Genomic DNA, 24,412 nt, shown 5'->3' with positions numbered 1-24,412 from the left:
GTTGAAATTAAGGGCTGCAGATATTTATTGTCCCATCTTCATCATCATTTTTGTGATTGGTCCATTTGTTTTGTTACATAATTTGTCTCCCTACAATGAACAGCTAATATGTTGGCCAACACCTTGGAATTTCAAACTAGGACTTCCACAAACCACAACCAAGGGATCAAATGTAAATACTTAAATTATATAGAGCTTTTTATGAATAGAGGGTCATGAATAGTTAAAAAGAAATTATAATAAGTGCTCCATTCCTTCCACTTCAAATATTCTATTTTTTTTTTGGTACAATTATTTTAAAAAATGTTGTTTAGATTATTAAATGGTGTAGTGTAGAGTTGAATAGGTGACGTGGGCTCCAAAGATTTTCACTTTTTGAGAGTAACTTTTTATATAAAGGAAAACAAGACAGTTGAAGTGGAACAAAAAGAGTATTATATTTAGTTCAATTTTTTTAGAAATGTCTTGCATTTTAGTTAGTGATAAATTATTACTAAATAAATTGACTTTATTTTCAAATTCGGGAAGGACTCATTTTCGATATAAAAAAAATCGTGTCAGCAATCGAAATTTGATAGGGAAATTTTATTTGAAACATAAGTTACGCGCCTTTATGTAAATTTTATATTGGCATCGTGGCTTTTCGGTATAAAAAAAAATAATTCCTTCTTATATTTGGAAACATAATCAATTAGTGATTATTCATTTGTCACTTTGGGCAAGAAATTGATATTTACTCAAAAGAAAAATGGCCATTTGAATTTTATTTATTTGTAGTTATCATGCAAATGTCATATTGAATGTCCAAGTATTATTGCATTCTTACCCTTTCATAAAACATCACACATATGTTCTTATTTTTATTTTAGATATGATAGGTTATATTCACGCTAGGGCTAGCAAATCGTGCGGGTCGGGTCGTTATCGGGTCGACCTGATATCAACTCAACCTAATACACCTAAACCCGAACCCGATATCAACACGATTTGAAACCGGGTTGACACGACACGATAACGACACGATCTGATAACGACCTGATAACAACATGATTTGAATCGGGTTGACACGATCCGATTACGACCTGATAACAACACGAATTTGATTTGATTCATTCACAACAATAATAATAATAATAATAAAAATACAAGATTCGTCACATATGCTCAACATATCCAATCGACATAGGAGGAATTTAGAATGAGGCATAAAAGTATAATAAAAGAAACAATAGTTAAAAAATGGAATATATTGAAACCCTAAACTGAACTAAAGTGAAGATAAACTTGGGTGTGCGGCGAAAGTTGGAAGAATGAAAGATATTGAAACCCTAAACTGAAGTGAAGATAAAAAATTAGAAATAAGAAATTAAAAAATTAAAATAAATATTTAATAAAAATAACAATATCACTAAAATGGCCTTGGCGAACCACTCGTCCAAAAATCGACCGACATGGATTTCAATTCTGATCCTGCTCCCACGTAGCCACCCTAAAAATATTCTCAACGGTCTTCGAACGGACCAAATCCGACAAGGATAGGTTGGGAAACGGAGGGGACGTAACGCCGTCCTCCGACGGACCGTTTTGCCAATATCTCCCTCGTTACACGTCCGAATTGCATGATTCTTGGGCCCTTGATTATCTTTCATGATAGGGAACATGTGGTGAAATTCCCTCGCCGAACCGCTTCCGTGCCAAAATAGAGATTTCGGCTCCCCGAGCCACTTAATATAGCTAAAATGGCCTTGGCGAACCACTCGCCCAAAAATCGACCGACACGGATTTCAATTCTGATCCTGCTCCCACGTAGCCACCCTAAAAATATTCCCAACGGTCTTTGAACGGACCAAATCCGACAAGGATAGGTTGGGAAACGGAGGGGACGTAGCGCTGTCCTCCGACGGACCGTTTTGCCAATATCTCCCTCGTTACACGTCCGAATTGCATGATTCTTGGGCCTATGGTTAACTTTCATGATGGGGAACATGTGGTGAAATTCCCTCGTCGAACCGCTTCCGTGCCAAAATCGAGATTTCGGCTCCCCGATCCACTTAATATAGCTAAAATGGCCTTGGCAAACCACTTGCCCAAATATCGACCGACACGAATTTCAATTCTGATCCTGCTCCCATGTAGCCACCCTAAAAATATTCCCAACGGTCTTTGAACGGATCAAATCCGACAAGGATAGGTTGGGAAACGAAGAGGACGTAGCGCCGTCCTCCAACGAACCGTTTTGCCAATATCTCCCTCGTTACACGTCCGAATTGCATGATTCTTGGGCCCTTGATTATCTTTCATGATGGGGAACATGTGGTGAAATTCCCTCGCCGAACCGCTTCCGTGCCAAAATCGAGATTTCGGCTCCCCGATCCACTTAATATAGCTAAAATGGCCTTGGCGAACCACTCGCCCAAAAATCGACCGACACGGATTTCAATTCTGATCCTGCTCCCACGTAGCCACCCTAAAAATATTCCCAACGGTCTTTGAACGGACCAAATCCGACAAGGATAGGTTGGGAAACGGAGGGGACGTAGCGCCGTCCTCCGACGGACCGTTTTGCCAATATCTCCCTCGTTACACGTCCGAATTGCATGATTCTTGGGCCCTTGATTATCTTTCATGATGGGGAACATGTGGTGAAATTCCCTCGCCGAACCGCTTCCGTGCCAAAATCGAGATTTCGGCTCCCCGATCCACTTAATATGCTAAAATGGCCTTGGCGAACCACTCGCCCAAAAATCGACCGACGCGGATTTCAATTCTGATCCTGCTCCCACGTAGCCACCCTAAAAATATTCTCAACAGTCTTTGAACATACCAAATCCGACAAGGATAGGTTGGGAAACGGAGGGGACGTAGCGCCGTCTTCCGACGGACCGTTTTGCCAATATCTCCCTCGTTACACGTTCGAATTGCATGATTCTTGGGCCATTGATTATCTTTCATGATGGGGAACATGTGGTGAAATTTTCTCGCCGAACCGCTTCCGTGCCAAAATCGAGATTTCGACTCCCCGATCACTTAATATAAATGGCCTTGGCGAACCACTCGCCCAAAAATCGACCGACACGAATTTCAATTCTGATCCTGCTCCCACGTTGCCACCCTAAAAATATTCCCAACAGTCTTTGAACGGACCAAATCCGACAAGGATAGGTTGGGAAACGGAGGGGACGTAGCGCCGTCCTCCGATGGACCGTTTTGCCAATATCTCCCTCGTTACACGTCCGAATTGCATGATTCTTGGGCCCTTGATTATCTTTCATGATGGGGAACATGTTGTGAAATTCCCTCGCCGAACCGCTTCCGTGCCAAAATCGAGATTTTGGCTCCACGAGCCACTTAATATTAGGGCTGGCAAATCGTGGGGGTCGGGTCGTTATCGGGTCGACCTGATATTGACCCGACCTGATAAGGCCAAACCCGAACCCGATATGATAAAGGAATGCTCGAACCCAACCCGAACCCGACCTTATACACCTAAACTCGAACCCGACAAGAACCCGATATCAACACGATTTGAACTAGGTTGACACGACACGATAGCGACACGATCTGATAACAACACGATTTGAATCGTGTTGACACGATAAAATAACGACACGATCTGATTACGACCTGATAACAACACGAATTTGATTTGATTCATTCACAACAACAATAATAATAATAATAATAATACAAGATTCGTCACATATGCTCAACATATCCAATCGACATATGAGGAATTTAGAATGAGGCATAAAAGTATAATAAAAGAAACAATAGTTAAAAAATGGAAGATATTAAAACCCTAAACGAAACTAAAGTGAAGATAAACTTGGATGTGCGGCGGAAGTTGGAAGAATGGAAGATATTGAAACCCTAAACTGAAGTGAAGATAAAAATTAGAAATAAAAAATTAAAAAATTAAAATAAATATTTAATAAAAATAATAATATCACTATCGGGTTACCTGAATCCGACCCGAACCCAACCCGAACCCGACCCGAAATTATCAGGTCCTTATCAGGTCTATCCGATAAGGACCCAAACATTATCGTGCGTGTTACTAACCCATTAATTTCGTGCGATTTCGTGTCGTGTCGAAAATTGCCGGCCCTAATTCACACTAATTATAATTAGTAGTTACAATTATTATGAGTTGCCATCCCATGTGGAGCCAATGCAAAATTCTGAGCCAACAATAAAAAAGAGTGTGGTTTGGTGACTAATCCAATCCAATCCATCCCAAAGCAAATCAAAAACGAATCTGAACAAGTAAGTTGACCAGATACAAATAATATTCGGATAATAATAATAGTGAAACATGAGCCCTAAAGACAGCTACTTTTTATCTAAGCATTATTGCATAAATTTAGTACAACTACATCTTTAAACAAACATTGCTACCTTAATTTAATAAAATAAACTCTTTCCTTTTTTTCATTTTCTATTTTCTTCTCCCTCTAAAATAGAATCACTAGTGGATGAGGATTTCAGGATAAGACCTAACCATCCACCTCCCACCCCCACCCCACCCCCCCAACACCCCACCCCTCCACCAATTTTATCTCATCATTTATTATATATCCATCCAACAAAGAATATTCAACACTCAAATCCCTTTTTTCTTAAACTTCTCTCTCTCGTTAAGATCCAAGATTATAAATAACTAAAAGAAAGACATTTTAGCTTGTGTGTGTATTAATATTTTAGTTCTCTCCTTTTGTAGTGATCCATACTTTGCTGTAAGGGATTTTCTCACACAGTATATTCTTCTCCAATTCTGCTTAGATCCCATCTCCAATGGAGAAGATATGATTCCGGGCTCCGTTTTTAGCAAGCACCCTCTTCCCAAAACGTGATCTTTTTCATGATCATCACTTTTGCTTGAATTTTTTTGATTTGGGTTTCTGTGGGTAGTGAGCAAATATGCCGACGAGAGTGATGAACAAAGATGGTGGGTTTGTTCATGGGATTAGTGAGATTTACGGTGGAGATCAGAGGTTCCTTGTGGAGAAAAAGGTTATGTTTAAGGATGTTAGAGAGGGACACAAAGAAGAAGAAGAAGAGGAAAGTGGGAAAATTGGGTTGTTGAAGAATAATTCTTGCAAGAATATTAGTTGCTCAGATGAATCATCATCTTCTATAGGGAAAAACAGTGATCTCTCTGAGAATTCGTTGGAGAAATCTGGTGATGGTGAAGAGGTGCAGAGCTCCTATAAAGGGCCCTTGAACGCCATGAAAGCTTTGGAGGAAGTTTTGCCAATAAGGTTGATTATTTTTTATTTTTTTATACTTTTGATTTGAAGTTGTGATTTTTTTGCTTTATTCTATGATCATAGTTGTTTTTCCTGGGATTTCATGTTGTTGCTTGTGAATTCTTGTTGGTTTTGATTGTGTAATCATTGATCAATTCTTGGTAGGATTCTTATATTTTCAGTTTTCAAGAAAACTGAGTTTTTTTAGATGCACTAATTGTTAAAAATGAGTGTTTTTATATCGGCGTAGCGATAGAGTGATTAATGTCTTAGATTGTCTTTCAAATAAAATAAAAAATGTTAAGATTATCTACTCGAGTGCGTTCTAGTTATGTAGGACTCGTTTTTTATTGTTGTTGTTGTTGTCGTTGTTATTGTTGTGAACGTGTGTAGATGGTAATGCAGGAGGGGTATTTCGAGGTTCTACAACGGCAAATCGAAGTCGTTTGCGAGTCTCGGAGAGGCATCATCTTCATCCTCCATTAAAGAGATCGCGAAGCCAGAGAACGCGTACATGAGGAAACGGCGAAACCTCCTCGCCTCCAACCTCGTTTTGGAGAAGACGCGAGGCTCCCCGTTGAGGGGCAATGGGGGCGGCATATCAAAGAGCTCGGCCGCGTCCAGAACCACCTTGGCTCTGGCCGTGGCCATGAGCAACTCGGAGAGCCAATGCAATTCTCCGGGTGGCTCGTCATCGCCAAGGAATGGCGTTGCTATCTCGAACTCGAATCCGAATGGAATGGCGTTGAAGCCGTCCGGATAGAAGGGGGATTAACTTGAAAATGATGCTTATTTTTGTGTAGAAAACTGATGTTCGACATCGAGGGATAGAAATTTTGTATGTAACTGGAAATCTTTGGTGATTATAATTATGAAATTTGGAGTGTATAGAGTGACTATGTTAATTAAATTTTAGTTTGTGAAATTCACAATCCCTATATGTAGATAGATCAATAAATAGGAGTGTAAATGAGCAGAGCTATTCATAATTTCTAATATTAGTATATCATTAGCTCATGAACTTGCTCACAAACTTGGTTCCATTTTTTAATTTTTTTTGTTCCAAATTTGGCTTGGCTCATTTTATATATTTAATCAAGTTTAAGACTAACATCATTGCTTAGTGAAAGTTATTTACTTAGCTGAAGCTCTTAACAATTTCAAGATACCTTAAAACCCAAATGAAAAGCTAAAATGAGCCAAGCTCCAAATTGTTCTGAGTTAGCTCGACTCGTTTATAGCCCTAATTATAATCATCATCTTCGCCCGTACGAATACGGGTGTTTCTTCGAATACGAAGCACGAGCCATCGCCAGTTAAACAAGCAAAATGAAGAAGAGACTTTTTAAGACGGCTAGAATTAAGATGAATACAACATGCTGCATTTAACAAGAAGGATGAATAATGTACATTGCTCAAGAGAGGGCCAAAGCTTCGACAAAATTATACTCTAGCCTTTCGAGCAACTTTGCTACCTACAATCAATCCTTTTGTACAAACAAATTAAACATCCTAACCTGCGTGTGATCTAACACGGCCGACAGAATCGTACCTTCCTTTTAGATCATCTTGGACAGCTACCGGCTTTAATTTGCAGACGGTCTACATCAATTTACATGCAAACGGCACAAGAAGGCGAAAACCAAGGTTTGCGCGCTGCAGTGTGTTCAGCAACACGGCACGGACTAATAAACGAGCATGCACAGAGCAAGACGAGAACACTTACATCTATGCAACGTGTGGTGTTCACCATTTACTTTACAGCCTGCAACAGCAGCTGCGCAGAAGGGTATTCGGAGAAGAACTTTGGAGGCTCTATATCTGAAGGATCAATCGCAGGAATCGCCATATATACATCTTCGGTGGAGAATGGAATGCTACAAGATATAAACAAAGATCAGAAAGCTACAAAGAAACATTCATGGAGTCGTGACATACAAAAGAAGATAATGTATAGCCTCCCAATAACTTATTGGAAGAATGCTAGCAGGACAAGGAAGAGGAGATGAAACCGAGCAACAAAGCTATTTCATAGTTCAAAGTTCAAACTTTTGGTCAATTGCAAGGGAATCATAGCGACCGCCTTAACATGGATATTGCCCTAGGTATAATACAAGATATTCATTGCCTTTGCCATGCAAATCACATTTAAAACACTCTTTACCTCAGATCATCATCCAATAAAAATGAATTTGATGAGGACAAATTCAGTGAATCCTTATTTACTATCTCCCTCATTTGAGACACCACCTGCCAAAAACCACAAGGAAAGAGTTCAATGTCAAGAACAACAATTGCCACAAAAGTTCAAAGCTAAACATATAGGTTCAGATCTTAAGTGTGGGGGGAAAAAGAGTGGATCAGGGCTCGAGGAATTTCAGTAAACAGGAAGGTGGGGGGAAAAAGAGTGGAAGACCAAAGATTTGCCTAATTCCCACGAGAGGGCATGGAAGCATGACTTGAAAAAAATGAAGGCATGGAGCTATGACTCAAACGATGATTCTCTATTGAATCATTCTGTACTTTGAGAAACGTGAAACTGGCTGCCAGGGCTGAGGGCAGGTTTCCTTTTAAGTCATTGGAGAGATGAAACATGAAAACACACACACACATGCAAATGCCAAATCCTGATAGTTGCGAATTTCCATGCATGAGGGGGTTACATGGAGCCATAGTGGAAGGGCAAGTACCCATGAAAGTGTAGAGGCTGAGGGTGCCATTAATATGATAACACAGTACTGAATTGCCAAAAATATATTGCTATCGAAAGCACTTGCCTCATTTGACACACTCTGAGTCCCATACTTATCATCCCAGTACATTGTGCTTATTCGATAGATTTGTCTCACCGTCAATTTCTGCCAATTTTTATTTAAAAAAAATAGTCAGACAAGAGAGACCATATGAAGTCAACCAGATCAGGGAAAAAGACAATTCGTAAACTATTTCAATTGAGTTGTACCGGGCAGAGATCCTGTCTTATCTCGTCCAAAGATTTCTTCCCCTTCTGATGTATTACCTATTTAATAGCAAAGTATATCAGTATTTATATCCTCAAGGATCAACATCACTAGTAAACGAAGAACTATATATACCAAGAATCCAACTGCTTGTCTAATGTAATTCAGCTCATGCCAAGAAGTTCCTGCAAACTGCATACTGAAATGGCTCAGACTACTAAAACTCAAATTCATCTTTTGCTGGAGATACAATAAAAGAAAATGGCATGAATACCTCCTCCGTTGCATTGACTATCCACTTTTCCAACTCAGCCATGCCAGATTTGACATATTCACCATTTTGGAATGTGCAGCATTCACGTCGCAGCAGCAAACTGCCAATTAATAAATTGATGACACCCTCATAGATTGAACAAATCTATTGGCACAAACATAAAAAATCAGATAAAATACCTGTTAAATAATTGTATATTGATGAAGGAGAAAACCTGAGTGGTGAGCTTCCGGATAAAAAATGATGGAACCTGGAAGTTCATCAATTCACTAGCAATAAGCAAATAGAATAAATGAGAAAAGGAAGTTACAAGGATTACGGTCCAGCTCACATAGTTTCCACGTAATCGACTCATAAGCGAATCCAAGAAACTGATGATACTATCCCATTCACTGCTTGGTGATTGCTGGGGTGCATTGCCAGGTGATCTGGATGACTTCCCACCATGAACTCGCTGGTTTTTTGGCGCCTATTTAAAGGACGGCAAGCATAAGATGCAGATACAGAAGCCAGAACCAATGAAGACTAGCCAGACAAATTTTAGTGCATAGAAATGAAGAGGATATCTCTGAAATGGTAGATGACTTCAATATAGACTGAATGATGTGACATCTGTTATGCTACAACTTAGGCTTAATTGCCACAAGCCACAAGAGAGAGAGAGAGAGCAAAGATCAACTACCTGAATGCACTGGCTCAACAATGGAGATATTTCTTTCTTCAAATTATCACGAATCAAACCGAATATCTTCTCCACGCATGCAGTCAATTGTTGTTTAAATAATATAGCAGGATATTTAGCTTCCATATGGGATAAACCATCATCCAAAGCATGATATTTGAAAGATGACCTTGGGCCCTATGAAGAATTAAGAAAGCTATGTCAGTTTCAAAACAATCAAGTATGAAGTATATCTGCATAATAAAAGACAGATTGAATTTAATTCAGCTGCATAAACAATAGTTCAAAGCACATGCTGGATGCCGTTTCATACTTTAATAACTCTCTGGCATTGCTCATATACTATTATCGGCTTGATGATTATAAATAAAAAAGGTAGTGAGATTGAAGATATCCAGCTTTCAATTAAAGCAGGACAAATACAATCACCATGAAGTGTATCTGTATAATAAAAGACAGATCGAATTTAATTCAGCTGCATAAACAATAGTTCAAAGCACGTGCTGGATGCTGTTTCATACTTTAATAACTCTCTGGCATTGCTCATATACTATTATCGGCTTGATGATTATAAATAAAAAAGGTAGTGAAATTGCAGATATCCAGTTTTCAATTAAAGCAGGATAAATACAATCACCATGTGAAACAAGTTATCCAGGATGCTGACACCTATGAAATAGTTGCAAGATTAGAAGCCCATGCTAATTTTAATGTATTTTCAGGGTCTATTTAAGGACAGTCTGGAACAACATATCTGAAAGCCCGGAAAACTGAGGCCCACTACCAACTTACTTGCATGAGTCTCCCATTTGGCCCTGCTGACCCTGCAGAACGCTGAGAACCAGCTGTCAGGAACCCACTGTTCTTCAGGTTTCTTTGCAGAAGGCATAAAAGGGCAGATGCATTCGATAACCAGTAAGGCAAAATGGCATTCTCATCCCCATCCTGAAACAATTAGAGAATTTCTTTTATTGCCCATGAGACCACCATATCACAAGTTCTAATATTGGGAATATCTAGACAAACTCATTGTTTGTATGGCAAACACTCATAAACAAAGGAACTATTTATCGTCTTGCTAAAAACAATATTCAATGCAATAAAATTTACAATTTAAAGTAACCTTCAATTCATCATTGATGCTCTCAATGATGAAATCAAAAATAGCAGTCCTCTCAGATTCAAAGGCATGCCAATGGATGAGGCATTTGTAGATAACACAAGCAGCTACTGGTTTTCCATCTTTGAAGCCCAAATTTTCTTTAATGCATTGTGATATGACATCTAAGTTCCCCTGCAACCATCATACAGCTTAAAATGGCACACATACAACTGTATGATAAAAGATAACCAAATAGCTAATTAGAAGAAAAACCTGATGCTTTTCAATTCCCGACTTTGCTCTGCGGCTATCTGAAAAGCCATGGGAGATGGGTGCAATAAATTTGGATGGAGTAGGTGAATCCTGCAAATTACATAGTAGGAAACTCAGCACATATATTTTAGCTACTTAATTACATCATAAATGAGACAGAAACTTACATAAGATTTCTGATCAGCGGACGAAAGAGCAAGGGCACTGGTGATTTTCTGTACCAAAGGGAAAAGGTAAATTATGAGCATTTTGAATAGAACAGCTCTGCAGTAATGTGATGCATGTTGAAGCTTAATTACGTATGCCTGTTAGCCTCAAGAATTATTTTTCAAAGGTCAGTGATGATGGAAGGAGGCTGATGAAGACTGCTTACATCAACGAAAGGTTTGGCAAATCCTGCTCTATTGCTTCTTGGAGACACAGTCAGTGTCTTCTGGCGCAGGATATGATTCTCATTCTCTAGGTTTGACAGCTTCTCTTCCATGCTGATGCAAAAAAGTTAGACAAGTTTATAACCAAGCATCAGACAAGTACTTCTAGAACTAATCATAACTATAGCAGATGGTTTTTAGAGTCTTTTGCAAAATAACAAGGTACTGCTTATTTCTTTCTATTCGGTTTTCTTCTAGGATAGAGGTGTTATATTATTCATTTCGAGCAGGGAATCATTTCAGGTTACCTCCGCAGATTTTGTTGGAGTTGTAAACATGTTTTTCCAACTTCCTGCAACTTTGTGATGGTACTATTTGCCTCTTCTTTGGTTCGGGCAAGTTCAGACTCCAACATTGAGTTTTTCTCTTCTAAAGCAGCAAGAGAACTCTGGAACACATTATTGCAGTCAATGAGTTCTAAAGGAAAAAATAGTTAGCAAGACTTCATAGTATTTTCTTGCATTGACCAGGAAAGTATAAAGATCAAGATGGAAGAAAGGGGCAATTTGTTATGATTTGAGCCAAACAAGGTACAAGGATAGGTTTTTCCAGAATGATGGCATAAAACTTCAATGTGCTAACCATTAAAAAGGAAAGAAATACATGCAATATGCAAAAATCAAATGCTTAGGGAAGAAAAACAATTGAAAGATGAATAAGCTGAAAATTAAAAACTCAATGAAGTATATATGTCAAGAAGAATTGCCTTTAACACTGTGTTTTCACTCCTTAGTTTGCTCAAAGAGTCAGTTTCTCTTTCAAAGGCAGATTTTTCTTTAGCTGATAAATCAAGCTGTCTCTGTAGGACCATGTTCTTATTGTACTCGTTAAGAGCTCTAAGTTTCGCTGCATCTAATTCCAATGTCAGGGACTCCACAGTCTTCTGAAGTTTTGAAATTTCAACTGATTTAGCATCTTCATTGGATGCCTGCACTTCAAACCAGCTGTTAACAAGTGTAGTGGGGGAATAGATTCCAACAAGACCAAATAAAAAAATAGCAACTACGCAGAGATATGTAGAGTTAGCGAATCCTTTAACCATTCGGCAACCCAAATATGCAATAAAAACATAGCAAACATCTTTAGAGTATAAAAATATATGGAATCAGATACAAAAGTAACAAACTGCACGAAATGACGTAATCCAAAAAACAAATAGTAATAACCTGCCAGAATAGACAATAAGAGTTTACAGAGTACATCAATTTGATCCTTTGGTAAACATTTACCCGTATTTTTTTCTCTAGATTCAATCGCCAAGTCAGATCTTCCAACTGCTTTTCAAGCTTGCCTTTTGCTAAACGCAATGCTCCAGTCTCATTAGCCTCCTGCATAAGAAAGAATACAATGCTTTAGCACGGAAATACAGAAAAGATGTTTGTCAGCAAAATACGTGCAGATGATGGAAAATGTTGCCTTGTAAGGTGATATTACAATCATGAACACGCAACATTCAGTATCTCACCTTTTTAAGCCTCCGAAGTTCTCTTTTTGCCAACTTTCGCCTCCAAAGACATTGTATTGCAATGATATTATGTTGACGATTACGATAGATAGAGCGGATCTTGAACATCCTCCAGTGAGACTAATACAGAAGCCAATGGTTAGCTAGACCATACCCGAAACAGCAAAATGCAACCAAGAATATAAATGAGCTAAGAGAGAAAAAAAATTGTAGCATCAAGCACTATAATCATACTGTCAAAAACTACTGCCACGAGCATATTAAGTCTCAGTTATCTGCAAAACCTTTTCAGTATAAAGCGAAAAAACATAGAGGAACATAATACAACAATATGCATTTACCTGAATAACAGTGGCAGCTCTGACTTGTTTTCTATACAAAAACTTCTGGCGAGTGGAAAAACCACGGATACTAGACTGTATGAGCACAGAAGCAGAATGAAGTTGCATATATGAATGCCTGAAAAACCAGGATCGAAAATATCTCTGAATTATGATGGCAGCAGCTGTATCACGCATGGCAGCGAAATTATTTCGAGAAAGATGACCTGCCACATAAATTAAAAGTCCATAAATCTACGTGATAAATAGAGGTGGACAAATGATCAGTGCATAATTAACTCTCCTAAATGTTCTGCATTAGCCTTGACAACTGCAAACAAAATCTCTGGCAGCTTTTGGCACTTTTCAGCACAATGTTCTCAAATAACCCATTTCCTTAGCTTGCAAGTTGCACTAAGAATCTTATAAAAGAGCTGAGAATAGTTTGCCAATACTTTCCAAAGAACATCAAATTTGAGAATAGTAAGGTAAGACTCTTGGATAAATGAAGTGATGATGCAATTTGTAAAACCGAGTTACTCTCCATGCTATAGGTTCTAAGCATGAGAATATACCTCTACAACATGCTTGTAGAGAAATTGCAGCAACGCGCTTCGTAACAAACTCCCTGCGAGCAAGAAATGTTAGCAGGCGACCCTGGATGCGCTTGACAGCAGCATCCAAAACCTCAGCTCGGCGTGAATCTAGTATAGCAATCTGGCCAGCTCTAAGGAAAACTTTGGTTTTTCCCAACTGCAAAATTCATATCAAACGATGTTAAGTATGATAACATACACAGAAGAACATTGCGAAAACTACAAATATATAATGTAAAATTTCAAACTGACACTTCTCACAACAAACCTGATAGTTCTCAAGCCCCAGTCTCTCAAGTATTTTTCCGGTAACGGTTTTATCATCATAACTGAAAAGAAAATCATGACGGGCAACAAACCCTTAAGCAACTAAAATTCAACTTGAAACATAGAAAGCAAATTAAATGTCATGTCACAATATCAAGAGAAAGATGAAAACACAAAAATCAGCAAATTTCTAAATTATTAGTTCAAGAGATTCTATTCCATGAAGTGCCAATCAGCAAAGTATTAATGTATTATATATCAGTAACAGAGACCTACAACATTAAACACTCATAAGTCATAAGGAATAGTCCAAGAAACAGCCTATTTTATACAAGCCAAGCATTAGACAGATAGAGCATAGAGCAATAAAAAAACACATGACAATCAAAAGACCGAAAGGCAAATGGTCACTGTTAAAAAATCTGACACTTAATTTGATGTGTTGCGAAAAAGCATATTGCATGAGTAAAAATAGATCAAAATAGGACTCTGAGAATGCTACCCCATATCCATGATATCTAAGCAAATTATCCCAAATCGGTCAACAAATTCATGATATGTCTTGCGCGTGGGATATCCTGCCAAGCTTATACGAACAGCTTCTAATACACCCTGCAGACAATCAGAAGAATATATTATGACTTGTTAAAAGAAAATGTCTCTTCAGAAGAACCTTAGTTATCCTAATTGTTCACACTCCAGGCAATCCAATTCTAGCATACAAGTACTAGTTTTACTGACCCCACAGCGCAGCTGGTGTAAGATGCTCGAGCTCTCAAATCTGTTAGGTTTGTTTAGTGAATTTGGCTTCACACATCGAATGTAATGCGGCTCAGTTGAGCTGAGTGTTTCCATCAGAGCTTGGAGTTGTTGCTGCAAGCAAAGTGGAAATTTTCTAAGACTACAAAGTACTTGAATTAGAAATTATATCAAGAGTTCACAAGCAATTCAATAAAGTAGACATATTTGGTACCTTAAACCGAGAGGCCACTGACGAAAACTTGTATGACGATCGAGAAGATTCTTCAGGTAAAGGTGGAAAGAGACCGGCTATGAAGGGGCATCTGGAAGAGGCTAATAAGTTGCAATGTTCAACCACAACATAATCACGATTTTTGTCAATAAATGTCTCTGTTTGGTAGTTCACCTAGTGAAGAGACAACAAAAAAAGCAAATAGACAATGGCTGTTACTATATAGGACACCATATCAAGCTGTTAATAAAGAGCAAACTATACAGAATATCCATACCTTGCCAGCATAGTGAGAAATAGTAAAATCTGTTTCAGAAAATTTGGCTTTCTCTAATCGTCGGTGGGACCGAAAATTCTGGAATAGCTTGTTTGAAAAGGTCTCATGTGTTGATTTTGGAAACATGCTGCAGACATTGGTTCAGATGAATTGTGGAAAGGTAAGAACTAAGAACCAACAAGCTAAGAAAAATAAGACAAGAAAGACCAAAGAGTAATTTGAATATACCAAGCTTCATCCAGAAGAGCAATTATGCCTATCGGTTTCTGCAAAACGACACCGCCATTGAATTAGACCAAATGTAAAATAGGTCATGCTCAAAGTAAAAGGAGAAGAAAGAAATTATTTTGCTTGGCAAGCAGATAACCTTTACTGTTCTTTTCGGTAACATGTCAGGAAATTATTGGTAATTGCAAGATACAAGACCTGATTTATTTTATAGAAAAACATTTCTCCACAATTTCGCACAAGTCTGCATCTCTTTTTTCTGAGGATTTAAAAAACCTAGCTACTACTTGAATTAAATCAACCACAAAAACAAACTGAACACATTCTTTATTAAAATCAAGCATTAAGTATGTATATTGAGCCAAATCGAACGACAGAGTTTCATTGTTCATAAATCATTTGACAGGTTTTAAAATTTGATAATTAGAATAATCCTATTCAAAAAATCATGAAGATCGGTTTTTGGTATGGTTAGGCAAACTGAAACTGAACCATAACCAATTTTCGACAGGAAATAAATTAGATCCAACTCCATTTTAGCAAGGTTTGGAGGGCTTAGTACACCGTCACTGCCCATGGTCTTCGAAAACAAAACTTAGTTTTGTTTCAAAATAATAAAAATAATTTTTTAAAAACTAGTCAATGAGACAAACCCATTCAAAATCCTCAACAGGCATATCTCAAATGGAAACGGCTATCATGTGACACTCAAGAGGCATTTAACATCATTCATATCATTTGCGAACTTCAGAATATCAACTCTTCAGATATACTGCTGAAAGTTATAGTTCCTGACAAGATCAGATACAAATTAATCACAACTGCAGGCAAATTCTCAAATTCAGCCTAAACTGTAACAATTTTTGGTATATAGTAGGTACTTCAATGCAGGTAAATAACGCATACTCCCTCCGCTTTCTTATAGGATGTTTTGGCTATTTGCACAATAATTAAGAAAACATCAATGGCTGCCTAGATAATGACTCTTAGTCATAAAACATTAATTATTACTATTATTATTGAAAAACTAATCTCATCCTTCCTACAATTAATCTAATTCCCTTCATCCACTCCATACTCCCATACATATGCATTGAAAAAAATATGGAGCCAAAATGTGAAGTGTTGGAAAGTGCAAAATTGTAATGAGATGAGAGGAAATTACCTAGATATAAGTGAAAAGTCTTACAAAAAACAAAATCAAGAGCCTAAACATCTTATAAAAAAAATGGAGGGAGTAAAAGATTGCAGAGAATACCTTCTCTATCAAATCCAAAACATCTTGGTTGTCAATAAATTCAATGTAGCTCCAATTGATTTCTTCCTTCTGATACTCTTCCTGCTCCATCTTAAACACATGCTGCAGAACAGCCCCAGCAGAAAAAGGAAACAGATAGATCAAAAAGCAGGTTCCGCTAGCAAGTGCAATTGCCAAAAATAGCACCCTAAAACCTCAGATCACCTCATTAAAATGCTGTTGGAGCTTCTCATTCGCAAAGTTGATGCAAAATTGCTCAAAACTGTGTAAATGGCGACAATATTAATCAATAAGTTACCAGAGCATGCATGAAGAGGAGTTAATATGACAACACATTGAGAGAGTAACTTGTATACACAATTTCCAAGACCAATGAAAGACAAAAGTGCCCTTTCAGTTACTTGATATTTGATAATGAACGGGCTTGGATCCAACTTGGAATTGATGCAACACAACTGTCAAATTAACACCTAGCAAATTTACTGCCAGACATGGGGTACTCTCATTAATGCTCCAGTGCCTTGCGGCATTCAATTTGACCCAAAATTATTAACATATACTAAAGGAAACAACTATACAAGATCAATCAGATCGATGCTCCAGGCATTTGCCACAGGCTGAATATGGCAAGGTTTATTACTTTTTCAATCTAATTGCAATACTTCAGGGAAATAGCAAGTAGAATCTGAAGATAAACTGAGAGAAATATGGAGGAGATGATAATTTACCTGTTTATCTTAAAGCATTCAAATCCATAAATATCCAGGACTCCAATTTGTAACTTAGACTCACGATCTTGTCCAACAGATCTGTTAATCTTATCAACAAGCCTGAAACAAAGATTTATTTTACATTAAGATTACTAGTTTTATAATCAAGAGCGATGGGCCGGGTGGCTCATGTTGAACAAATCATAAAAATAAACCAGACCAGTCAAACAGCCGAGAATAAACAGTCTTCGCCAATGCATCGCGACCAGCTACAGCAGCATAACAGTCCAGAGCTTTAACAATTATCCCCTCACGAGTTTGAATCGAACGTGTTGTAAGTGTGGCTAGCAAAAGATTAATATCACACCTGAGTCCAGAGAAAAGTCCAGAAAAGAATAAATTCAAGTGAGTTAAAGAAAAAAAAATTGAAGCTATAACACATGTAAAAACACTTGGATAAGCAAATTACTACATAGTACATACTTCATTCAGCAAATTTGACCAAATTAAATGAAGACACAAGTTAAAAGGACCGAATATGGAACTTAAGGCCTACAAGGAATCAGGATTCTGGAGAACTAGCAGAAGCTACATAGAGGGGAAAAACAGAAAACTATCAATCAGCAATCCAGAGAGGAGAAAAAGTACTGAAAGTGACAAACCTAAAGAGCTCAGCAGCCATCTCCAAATGGAAACTAGACTTCTGATCCTTGACAACTGATGAATCATGCTCTTTGCCAGGAGAAAACTCTACATTTCCAAGATGTAGAATTCCAGCCAAGGTTCGAAATATCGATTCCTGGTTAGACATATAAAGAACACATAAAAACCAAGAGTTACACCATTGAGGGTGTGTGATAAAAACAAAAATTTCAATTAACACACCTGTTCATCATCACTAATCCCCACAATATCCATTGCTCTTCTTGTCTTTACATATTCTTCAGCATTGTCTACCCCATCTAGCTCATAAACCTTACTCTGATTCAAGTAATGGAAGTTGCTGGGATGACCTAGCTTGTAAATCTCAGTGTCCTGAACAACAGAATAGCATCCTCAGACACAACACGTGGAGGTTAAGATTTGAGAATCTAAACCTAGATTTCGACTAGTAATAGCTGTAATGCATGAATAAATAGATTGTTTCTTCAGCAATCCATCAAAGCCAAATATTTTTTACTGGAAGATTTCCACAGTTGCCCTTAAGTAACCGCCAAGCTATATATTAAGGTAAACATATTATGTAGTAGATGCTGCTAGGTTAGGTTAACATTATATACTTTTCTCAAGGAAAATGTGCATGTGAAGTAACTTGAGGAGTACCCTGCCAGATGCACACAACTGATAGAAACAGTGGTAATTTCTCTCAGGGTCAGTAATTTGAACAACACGAGACCGCTCCAGGAGATATGTTCGGATTGCAGCCCCAGAAATTCTACCGCTGGAATCAAACTGGATCTCAACAAACTTGCCAAAGCGACTGCAGATGCGGCAGAAGAAGCAAGTAAATATATAGCTAAGGCCAAGAGGTATAGCGAGTTGCATCATTTCATAAAGCTCAAATTCTTTCCACCCCACGTTAAAAAAAAATGATTTTGAAACAAAGTGGAGTCCAGCTGAATCATTTGTTGGGCAGCTCAATCACCGCATGTTTTTACAGCAACGGGATTTATAACTGAATTGATCCAGTGTATCAGTGCCACATACTAAATACAAATCAGATAAAGCATCACTATGCAAAAGCAACAAGATCATATTAAAGAATGTGAAAGAACTCTGAGCTTCAGGAATTGTGATAGCGAGCGTCCTATCTTACCTTAAATTGCTTGAGGGCTTAACAAGAAACTAACAGACGTTTATATATAGAATGCACTTAACTCACCTTTGACAAGAGCATACCTACTCCAGCAAAAAGATTTGGACAACAGTTATGTGTGAAGAGATCTTCCATTATCACAGTTTTTGTATTGACTTAGTAAAAAGTTTCAAGATAATTCAAAGCCATCAAAGAGCAATTGTGTACGTTAAGCCGTATAAAATCATAAGGCAAAAGCTCACACACTAGTTTGCAGGACAAAAGAACAGAAGATATTGCATGCAAGCACTCTACTAGGTTGATTTTTTCTACTTTGAAAACTGAGATAATACACAGTTTGGATGAGGAAACTGGCTAACCAAGTGAAGTTGAAAGATAAAGGTTTGATAGAGGTGCAAACTGCAAAGATTCAGAAAAGACGAGAACCATGTATAAAAAGAAAAGCATCACCAATTTTCATATAGGATATACCACATTCTATGAAAGCAAAGTCTGATGTTACTCGAAGAAATATTTATTCCAGCCAACGAAATATTTGAGGAATCATTTAAAGATATAAAATGTAAAAGAATGGTGCAATACCTTGAATTATCATTCCTAATGGTTCTCGCATTGCCAAATGCCTCTAAAAGTGGGTTCGACTATAATGGAGAAAAACAGGTTGTTAGCAATTCCATCAGGTCTCCATGGATTCAAAATTGAAATAGAATAAGGATTTCTCTGAAGAACTAATGTTTGGACATAGTTATAGTTTCCACACATCTCATCTCAAGACAGTTCTCCTCGATATGGGTTAAATTACTACCTAATCATTTTATCTATTTTTGTTTTTACTTGTATGTCCACCTAGTGATACATAATACATCATGTAGTATGATTAAACAGAGTACAAAGTATACCTCCAGAACTTGCTTTTCAACATTTCTATCATCATCTATAGCACGGCCACCAACATAAGTGAGATATCTCATTATTAACTTTGTCGTCTCAGTTTTCCCAGCGCCACTTTCTCCACTAACCAGAATAGACTGACTACGTCCCTCGCTCATCATCGCTCTGTGCCAAAGGAACCAGATTAATACCAACTCATAAGCATAAGTAAACTTGATGATCGCAACATGACAATCATAACTAGACAAACCTGTATGATGCATCAGCAACCGCAAATACATGGGGGCTCAATTCACCAAAGGGAGCTCCCTTATACTGCTCCATCATGTACATATTATATAGATGAGGAAGCTTGGTGAACGGGTTGACTGCGATCAAAATGCTTCCAGTGTATGTCTAGTAGAAGCATAAAGCATATGTATCAGTTGAAATCTAAGGAACCATTTTGAGAAGGGTGTACAGTTATTTAAACCAAAAGTACTAGTACAATAAAGTAAAATTTACCAAGTTATATATAGAGAGCACTTTAACACGGTGTACAGTTATTTAAACCAAAAATAATACAATAATGAAAGAGAAGGGTACAAAATTATCCGTAAGTGAATAAAACAAAAGGCTCAAGCATAATTATCAGTCTTTGAAAGCATATAAAACACAACTACAATGAGCTACATGCCTTCAAGATTAAGTTTCATATAAAGTCCTTTAACGGCACACGACCATTATATCAGCAGAAACGGTGTGATAAACAAAGCCACCTTTCAAATAACCACCCACATTCAACTACTCAGACGAGTTGCATCCAATAGCATTGTAGTATGAACAAATTATAGAATGTCTCTCTGTACTTATAATCATTGGTTAATTTTCAACTCATTAACTAATTTCCATAACAAGTAGACTACTAAACATAGAAGAAGCCAGCAAATGGAGAAATAATCTCCCAAATAGCCAATTATACATCAATGTGTGATAGAGGGCAGTGACATATAAACATCACAATAAATTTTAAGCCACTTACATAAATTTCATTAAGACCATATCTTCTCTGAAGATTATCAAGAACACTAGGCTCATTCAAATAAGTCAATTTGGTCATATCATCCACTCCTCCAAGTTCCGACTCCCCGTCGCATGGCTGCAACTTCTCCGCGACCACCACCACCTATTTGAAACAAAATTCCCACCACCTCATGAAATAAAAACCAATTTCCGCAACGAATCCAATTATAAAAAAACAAAAATCAAATATTTTCGCACTGAACAGCTTAATTTCCAACAACAGAATTTACCGCAGCGAACTATTAGGCAAAGATGAGTTGCTAAAAAAAATAAAACCATCATAACTTCACCTTTTTTCCGGTGGCAGTTATGACCTGAACTTGTTTTCCGATGAAATCAACGACCTCCGCCGCAACCCAGGCCGAATCTCTGTCTTCCACCCACACTTTGAAGCCCTTCCGAAGAGCCATTTTTCAGCAATTTCAGACTAAATTCACTTATTTTCTCATGTAATCTCAGAAGTCGGCAAACACAAATAGCACAAAAAAATTGAACTTGATGAACTCTAGATGAATTTAAGAGCCCTAATTCACATGGAGTTATGTATTTGAGGATTTTTCAGCTTCCCGCCCGAAGAGAAGGGGAAGATTCATAGTCAAAAAAACTCAAAAATTGCCCAAAAACTAAACAGTTTCGAATTTTATTAGTTTATCTTTTTTTCAGCTTCTTAAATGAATAAATGCTCACAGTCATTTCTGGATTTTAAACAATTTTTTTTTATTATTTTTGTCACCCAAAAAATACCAAATCGGTTACTCTGCCACGATTTTCAAAAACAAAATGAAGTATTGAAAGAGTCCAAATTTTGAGCTTCTTGGAAAAAGTTATGTAAAAGCTCTTTTGTTATATTTTATATTTATATATATTTATATCCACATAAATAATTTTGCTGCGAATTCGAATTTACGTTATAATATTAAGAGAAATTAAGTGAGAGAACAAGACTAGTCTAAGTAGTCTAAGTAGTCTTAGCTCTTAGTATTCCTTTCCAAAAGTAAAGGCATTTAAAAATATAAAACATTTTAAAAAATGGGCTTATTTTTATTTTATTTTTTGAAATAAAAAATGGTCCTAGTGTTAAATGTAATGAGTCCATCAATTCTATTGAAGCTTTCAAGTAAAAATACAAAATCAATGCCATATATTTTTGTTATCATTATTGTATTTTAATGTTAGATCGTTTGATGAGACAAAATTGACCTGGAGTTTTTTATATGGATGGGGGATGCCTCATATCATATTTGACTCGAATTCATTACTAATATGATGATATGATATCTGCCTAAAAAAAAATATGAAAATATGATATCCAAGTTTATAAAATAGTGATACTCGATTGTGTTATTATGTTTCATCGTAATAATTACATTATTGAGTTTGAAATCAACCCAAAATTATAATAATTTCAAACTCTAAATTATATAGTATTATTGAATTTCAGCATTTGTTTTTGGAAAAAGAAAATTAAACAATTAGTAAAATGATTCTAAAGATGATTCGCTTTATTCTATAATTAATTGCATATAAATTATTGAACTTCCAATAAATTTTCATTTTTACACAATCGTCAATTTTTTTTTCACGTAAGTATATTTATGATATGTCACCGCCCCAGAAAATAGATGAATATGTAAAATGAGTATTTATTAAAATTAGTAATTACTTATGCAACCAAACCCTTATTATAGTCCCTATCGAATTTGTCAATGGTGAGTTGGTGGCAGAAAATAAAAATGTCCACAATTTTGTAATGTTTGGGAATACAAAAAATTGAATGTTTTTTACAAGCATTACCAAAAAGAATATTAAAATATAATTATACACCTTTCGTTTAATTCCTTAAGCGACACGTCAACTGCACTTGCTTGTTAAAATCTGACCTGAAACGTCTCTATCCATAATTAAACAACGTGACATATCAACGCAACCTCGGCCCGATTAAGAAAATGGGCTTCGCTAGTAAGCTTCTTAATGGGCCCAATTATACGGGCTCCGGTTCTAGCAAGGCCCGAACAAGAATGCACTAAGCCGAAGCATTTTATTTGGGCCCGCCGGAGAAGTTTGGTTCATTGGCCCAAGTTTCAACAGTTCGGTTCGATTATTCGATTTCGGTTCGATTTTGCTCGCTCCTAATTTCACAGTTCAAGATTTTGTGATATTTAATACACTATTTATAACATTGAACTGAATTCTCGAAAAAAAAAAAAATGAACCATCGATCTCACTCATATATTATGAGCAAACTACATATTAAATCACATTGGAAAAGCTTTTATTGAAAACTACATATCATATTTTTTGAAAATTTTGAGTTTTTTTATTCAAGCGAAACAATTATTTACACAAAAAAATTTAAATTTTTTTAGTTACAAATCAAAATTACAATATATTTTATTTTGTCAATATCATAAATAAATTACCAACTACTTCCAACATGAATTAATAATACATTTTTCTACTTAACACACTACTTTCAATCAATCTCTAATTTTCATCGGTTGTGATGAAGCATGAAATCAACACCTAATCTAAAAAGCAATAATCGAGACAGGATTTACGTGGTTCGGTCATTAAGACTTACATCCATGGGAGATCTTCGAGTTCTTTCACTATACTTCGAGATAATTACATTTTACAAGTGTTGCCCCGAAATAAAATCATCTTCTCTAATGCTAATGCTAAACCTTCTATTTATAGATGATTAATTTGGACCTAACCCTAAAGCCCACAAAACAGAGGAATGAAGCCCAACTCGGTGGCAAAGCTGGCTTCCGGCAAGGCTGTCCTCGGCAGCGCTGCCCTCTGGCAGGGCTGTCTCTGCCAGCGCTGCACAGAGCTTCAGGTTCTCTAAGCTGCGCAGGAGCCTCAGGTATGTTAGCCTGCGCAGGCATCTTGACTGCGCAGGCTCTTCGTATTCATTTATCAGTGGCAAAGATGGCTCCCGGCAAGGCTGTCCTCGGCAGCGCTACCCTCTGGCAGGGCTCCCGACAAGGCTGTCCTCGGCATCGCTGTACTCGTTAATTAATTGGAGCAGCCACCGCACTCGAATCAACTACAATTTCGCACCCAGCCTTGTTGTAAGCAAATTATAGTTCAACTCATTCTGATTCTATTTGGTTTGCGGAGATTCAAGATGAGCTATAGTGAAGATCCTATGGTTGTTCGAGCAATGACAGAAATCATACCTGGTTTGCAGGGCCGGGTGGGAAGATAGGGTGACCGATTACTCGACCCGAAAAATTAGGGGTCGGGTAACCCAATTAAAAATAAGACTGAATTTTAAATTAGGGTAAATTTGGTCTTAACCCATAATGAATTTCTTAATTTTGGTTTTTTCCACAATCTTTCATTCTTGTTTCAAAATACATAATAAATTATTTTTTTTTGGAATTTCCCATCGCGTGACTTTTCTGTGAACTTTTAAATGATGTGGCGCCGGACTTGGATGAGGAAAGGGACTAGAAACGACGTCGTTTTAGCGGAAGGGACTAGAAACGACGTCGTTTTAGCACCTACTTATTTAAAATCTTGAAAATCTAAGTCTAGGGTTTGAAACTCAATTTTTTTACAGATTTCTA

At 37.1% G+C, this 24,412-nt stretch overlaps 2 protein-coding genes across 2 annotated transcripts; one reads left to right on the top strand and one right to left on the bottom strand.

Annotated features, from left to right (window-relative positions):
- Positions 1-4,390: 4,390 nt before the first annotated feature.
- Positions 4,391-6,137, top strand: LOC131015514 (protein OXIDATIVE STRESS 3 LIKE 1). Its single transcript, XM_057943918.1, has 2 exons — positions 4,391-5,261; positions 5,655-6,137. Exons 1-2 carry the CDS (start codon positions 4,921-4,923, stop codon positions 6,010-6,012), a joined length of 699 nt encoding a protein of 232 aa, XP_057799901.1. The 5' UTR covers positions 4,391-4,920; the 3' UTR covers positions 6,013-6,137.
- A 472-nt stretch (positions 6,138-6,609) lies between these two features.
- LOC131015513 (myosin-15) lies at positions 6,610-21,535 on the bottom strand. The gene is made up of 39 exons (XM_057943917.1): positions 21,125-21,535; positions 20,794-20,937; positions 20,023-20,168; positions 19,781-19,937; positions 19,464-19,522; positions 18,389-18,545; positions 17,951-18,100; positions 17,728-17,864; positions 17,286-17,432; positions 17,084-17,185; positions 16,560-16,617; positions 16,356-16,457; positions 15,098-15,135; positions 14,870-14,996; positions 14,593-14,766; positions 14,361-14,492; positions 14,122-14,231; positions 13,621-13,681; positions 13,332-13,509; positions 12,778-12,983; positions 12,437-12,556; positions 12,201-12,299; positions 11,678-11,899; positions 11,220-11,359; positions 10,914-11,025; positions 10,708-10,755; positions 10,541-10,630; positions 10,289-10,459; positions 9,958-10,110; positions 9,166-9,342; positions 8,815-8,952; positions 8,663-8,733; positions 8,484-8,583; positions 8,345-8,401; positions 8,212-8,268; positions 8,027-8,107; positions 7,414-7,499; positions 6,976-7,126; positions 6,610-6,905 (listed from the first exon to the last, which is right to left on the bottom strand). The coding sequence occupies exons 1-38, from the start codon at positions 21,242-21,244 to the stop codon at positions 7,003-7,005; spliced, it is 4,551 nt and encodes a 1,516-aa protein (XP_057799900.1). The 5' UTR covers positions 21,245-21,535; the 3' UTR covers positions 6,610-6,905; positions 6,976-7,002.
- Between the last annotated feature and the right edge of the window lie 2,877 nt (positions 21,536-24,412).

Source organism: Salvia miltiorrhiza, chromosome 3, assembly GCF_028751815.1.
Source record: "Salvia miltiorrhiza cultivar Shanhuang (shh) chromosome 3, IMPLAD_Smil_shh, whole genome shotgun sequence".
In the NCBI taxonomy this organism is placed as follows: domain Eukaryota; kingdom Viridiplantae; phylum Streptophyta; class Magnoliopsida; order Lamiales; family Lamiaceae; genus Salvia; species Salvia miltiorrhiza.
This window is presented reverse-complemented; position numbering and strand designations above follow the sequence as displayed.

Bases quoted from the DNA above. Each gene is read 5' to 3' on its own strand.
- LOC131015514 (XM_057943918.1), top strand. From the start codon at position 4,921: ATGCCGACGAGAGTGATGAACAAAGATGGTGGGTTTGTTCATGGGATT. The intron at 5,262-5,654 runs GTTGATTATTTT...ATGGTAATGCAG, and splicing joins GAGGAAGTTTTGCCAATAAG to GAGGGGTATTTCGAGGTTCT.
- LOC131015513 (XM_057943917.1), bottom strand. From the start codon at position 21,244: ATGGCTCTTCGGAAGGGCTTCAAAGTGTGGGTGGAAGACAGAGATTCG. The intron at 18,101-18,388 runs GTACTCCTCAAG...TCTGTTGTTCAG, and splicing joins AGTTGTGTGCATCTGGCAGG to GACACTGAGATTTACAAGCT. The intron at 12,557-12,777 runs GTAAATGCATAT...CTTCTGTATTAG, and splicing joins GAGCTGCCACTGTTATTCAG to TCTCACTGGAGGATGTTCAA.